This window comes from Harpia harpyja, chromosome 13, assembly GCF_026419915.1.
Source record: "Harpia harpyja isolate bHarHar1 chromosome 13, bHarHar1 primary haplotype, whole genome shotgun sequence".
Taxonomy (NCBI): Eukaryota; Metazoa; Chordata; class Aves; order Accipitriformes; family Accipitridae; genus Harpia; species Harpia harpyja.
In genome coordinates this window covers 10,633,831-10,637,027 of record NC_068952.1, presented here as the reverse complement: position 1 = coordinate 10,637,027, position 3,197 = coordinate 10,633,831, and the positions used below count along the sequence as shown (strand labels likewise).

General features: G+C 44.1%; 1 protein-coding gene across 5 annotated transcripts in view; it reads right to left on the bottom strand.

Annotated features, from left to right (window-relative positions):
- USH2A (usherin) overlaps window positions 1-3,197 on the bottom strand; it is a 408,741-nt gene that overhangs the window by 11,182 nt on the left and 394,362 nt on the right. For 4 of the 5 annotated variants that reach the window (XM_052805222.1, XM_052805225.1, XM_052805220.1 and 1 more), the window contains one exon: window positions 494-1,050. In XM_052805222.1, the coding sequence (XP_052661182.1) occupies window positions 961-1,050 (90 nt within the window). In that variant the 3' untranslated portion in view covers window positions 494-960. Of the gene's footprint in view, window positions 1-493; window positions 1,051-3,197 lie in introns of those variants that run through there. The other variant, XM_052805224.1, reaches the window with a different exon arrangement.

Genomic DNA, 3,197 nt, shown 5'->3' with positions numbered 1-3,197 from the left:
GCTTGTGCTTTCAGAAAATGTGTGGTATCGGATGATGGGTTTTGCTGATTGTGACTGAGAGCATGCATAAAAATGTGCTTGGCAGAATACACAGAACTGGCAGTCTCTTGAGGGCTTCCTTGTCACTTTCTCTGGAAAAAGGACAGAGATGAATATGGGAGTAGGTTTACTGTCATGGTATAATAATTCTCAATTACAAGTGCCTTGACATGATATTTCCTACCTGTGTTGCACTGGCTGCTTGCTGTTTGCTCCTAGTTTACTGTGAGTGGTGAACAAATTTTATTGCCTGTATATTAGTAATACATAAGCAAAAGGGAAGGCTGTGACACCAAGTGTTTAATAGGGAGGGGGTTAGGAGGTTTTCTACCTCTGAAAAAGCATGCTTGGAGTTAAGCATTAATTAATGGCTGGCTTTGTTTTTTTGACTTGAGCCGAGAGGGTGGGGAAGGGGGAGGGAGAGAACGCAAAGGTTAAAGCAACTCCATAAGAATTCCTTCATTTGCTGTTTATTCACCTGTGCATGAACACAATTTTGTGGTGGAGCTTTGTCAGGCCAGGAAAAGACATGGCTATCCTGCCTCAAAGGCCCCTTTTAGCCACATGTTTTTTGGACAGCTAAAAGACATTTCCTTACCAAACACGCTGCTACCCTCCTGCCCCCACAACCCTCCTCAACTGTGAAAGTTGGATGAAAGACAAAAGATGAGAGCCTCTACCTTGACAGTCTTCTGTATGACTTAGGGATTTTCAAACTGTTCTCTTTCTTACCTTTCTCAGGTGTCAGTGCTAACACACAGTTTTTACTATACAGTTAGAGATCCCCTCCCAACAAACAGTTTTATCTTTAGGGGACATGGGGTGGGGAAACAGGAGCCCTATCCCCTCCCCCAAAGGCCATGCAGGCTGCTTTTGGCAAGTTACCCACTTTGCACTTTCTAGAGAAGGTGGTTGTGTTCTTCAGAGGTGGGTGTCAGTGAATGTGGTGTGCTCCTTGGTGACTGTGCTGAAGCCTTTGATGACATTGACAAGATCTTCTTCATCTACATACTGTTGGGGGGGGGGAAAACAACACGTAAGCCAAAGCTGTACCAGACTAAAGGTGATTCTTTCATTTCTCTTTCCTCCCACCCCCTAAAAACAGTTCTGAAATAGTCAGATAAACTAAGTTCATTTATACCTCTCTACATGTTTTCCCATTCCTCCCATCATGAGTTAAGGACCCAAGGCATTCAAATACCTGAATCCAAACCAACTAGATTTCCATAGTAAGCAATAAGTAAAAAAAAAAAATCAACTACTATATACATATATAGCTGACAAATGGTAAATAAAATAGTGTTTGTTACAGTGTGATGGGAACTTGGAGAGATGAAAAGAAAAAATACGTTTACATTTTTGTGTTGTATAACAACCACGTCACCTGTGATTTAGGTAAGATTTTGTTCTTCAAGCTTCTAAAGGAGGGTCTGAGCTTCTTCCAACTGCACTCATGCTAATGATGCATTAAGCCAGAGAAAGAAGTTGAAAGCAGGAGAGAAATAAACTGTTTCCATAGCATCAAGAGATCACCAGCAGTGTTACTGCAGATATGTGTCCTGGGCCACGTCAACCATTCAGTATATTAATTTGCAAGATGGACAAAGGGGTGAACAAAACTTGCTGACAGTCCTAAGCTACTGAGTGTAATAAAGGGAAGAACTGAGTGAAAAGCGTTGCAGGAGGTTTGTTTGCAAGAGAGTAGGTGAGCCACACAGGAGCAGCGACAGTTAGGTTCAGGGAAATGTAAAGCAATGTGCAGAGGATGGACAGAAGAGACTGGCTTTGTATATATAGCTGCTGATTTTAAAAAGCAGAAGAGTTCATGCTGTCAGGGTTGCTAGTGAGAGGAAATTTTTGTTCTGCTCTACCGCTTCTGAAACTCACTGGACTATTCTGTAAACCAGTTCCCAGTTCTAATTTACCAACAGCCAGCACGTGTATGGGGGGGGTTTGCAAGCAAAACCAAATCATGGTGTTAGCACAAGATGATAAGCAGATGGAGCAAGAGTATCCTCTTTTAGCATTAGGAAGCTGTTCTTTTGGCTAATGAGATCATATAGAGGTACACCCTGGGTGGGCTGTTAGTCCCCAGGGAGTTAATATGGATGTGATAGCTCTGAGAAAATGACTCAAGGCTGACTCACTGTAGGGATGACTCAGGAAGTCCATGAGCTGCAGAGTGCAGGCTGGAAGGTTAACCTATACCTATGGGGGTTTTGCCTAGAGCTACGTATCACAATCTTCTTTCTTACTTAAGCCTTATCAGCTTCCTTGGTCTTGCTGTTATGGTCTAAGCAGGTATGGCAGCAGTGGTAGCAATACCCCTGTACCATGGCATGCCTATAAGTTCCAGCCCTTCAAGCTGTTTGTTTGGTGTACTGAAGGTGAAAGTCCAAGGAAGCTGCCTGGATTTATGTGCCAGACCATCCTTCTCCAGTTCACTTTGCATTTTGGACAAGATCCACTCGATAACTGCACACTCCATCTAACTTTGTTACTACCTCACAGGCCCTTCACTCCAATCATCTGTACCCTTTTTAGGAATCTTATTAGTCAGCTTTTTCTGGGAGCAAACATGTCTTGTTGGCCCTCAAGCCCCTTCCCGTGCATTTGCTCAGGGAAGGGTGGAAGCCAGGGGGTGGAGGTTAAAAAGCCTGTTTCCTGGTGACAAAGAGGAAGGGAAGTTGCCACTGTCCTTGACTTGAGAATCATAACTTCTCTCTGTGTGTTCAGGTCCATGTTGGTGACATGGGCCAATCCTGATACTCTGCCTGTCCCCCCACCTCCATCTAGTCCCATGCAGGCAGAGTTTGAAGTCATTTGTCACGAATGCCAGAAGATCTGAGCATTCACATGATCTCCACATTGTGACTGAGCAGAGGACAGAGAGCAGGTTTCATCAGCAACTGAGTCCAAAGTCACAGAACAGGAGTCACTAGAACACAAGCTCCTGCTTCTGGCACTGAATGTGTGAAGGATGCGAAGACATTCCCTCCTCACATGTGTACCTTTGCTGAAATGCATGGAGAGAAAAGCCTATGAGTTGACCAAATAGAAAGGAATTCAGTTCTTCAGGGTGCATATCCCTGGTAGACCATGGAGTTACTGGTTCAATGGAAACCATAGACAGATGCATGCAGACCCCTCACATCCAG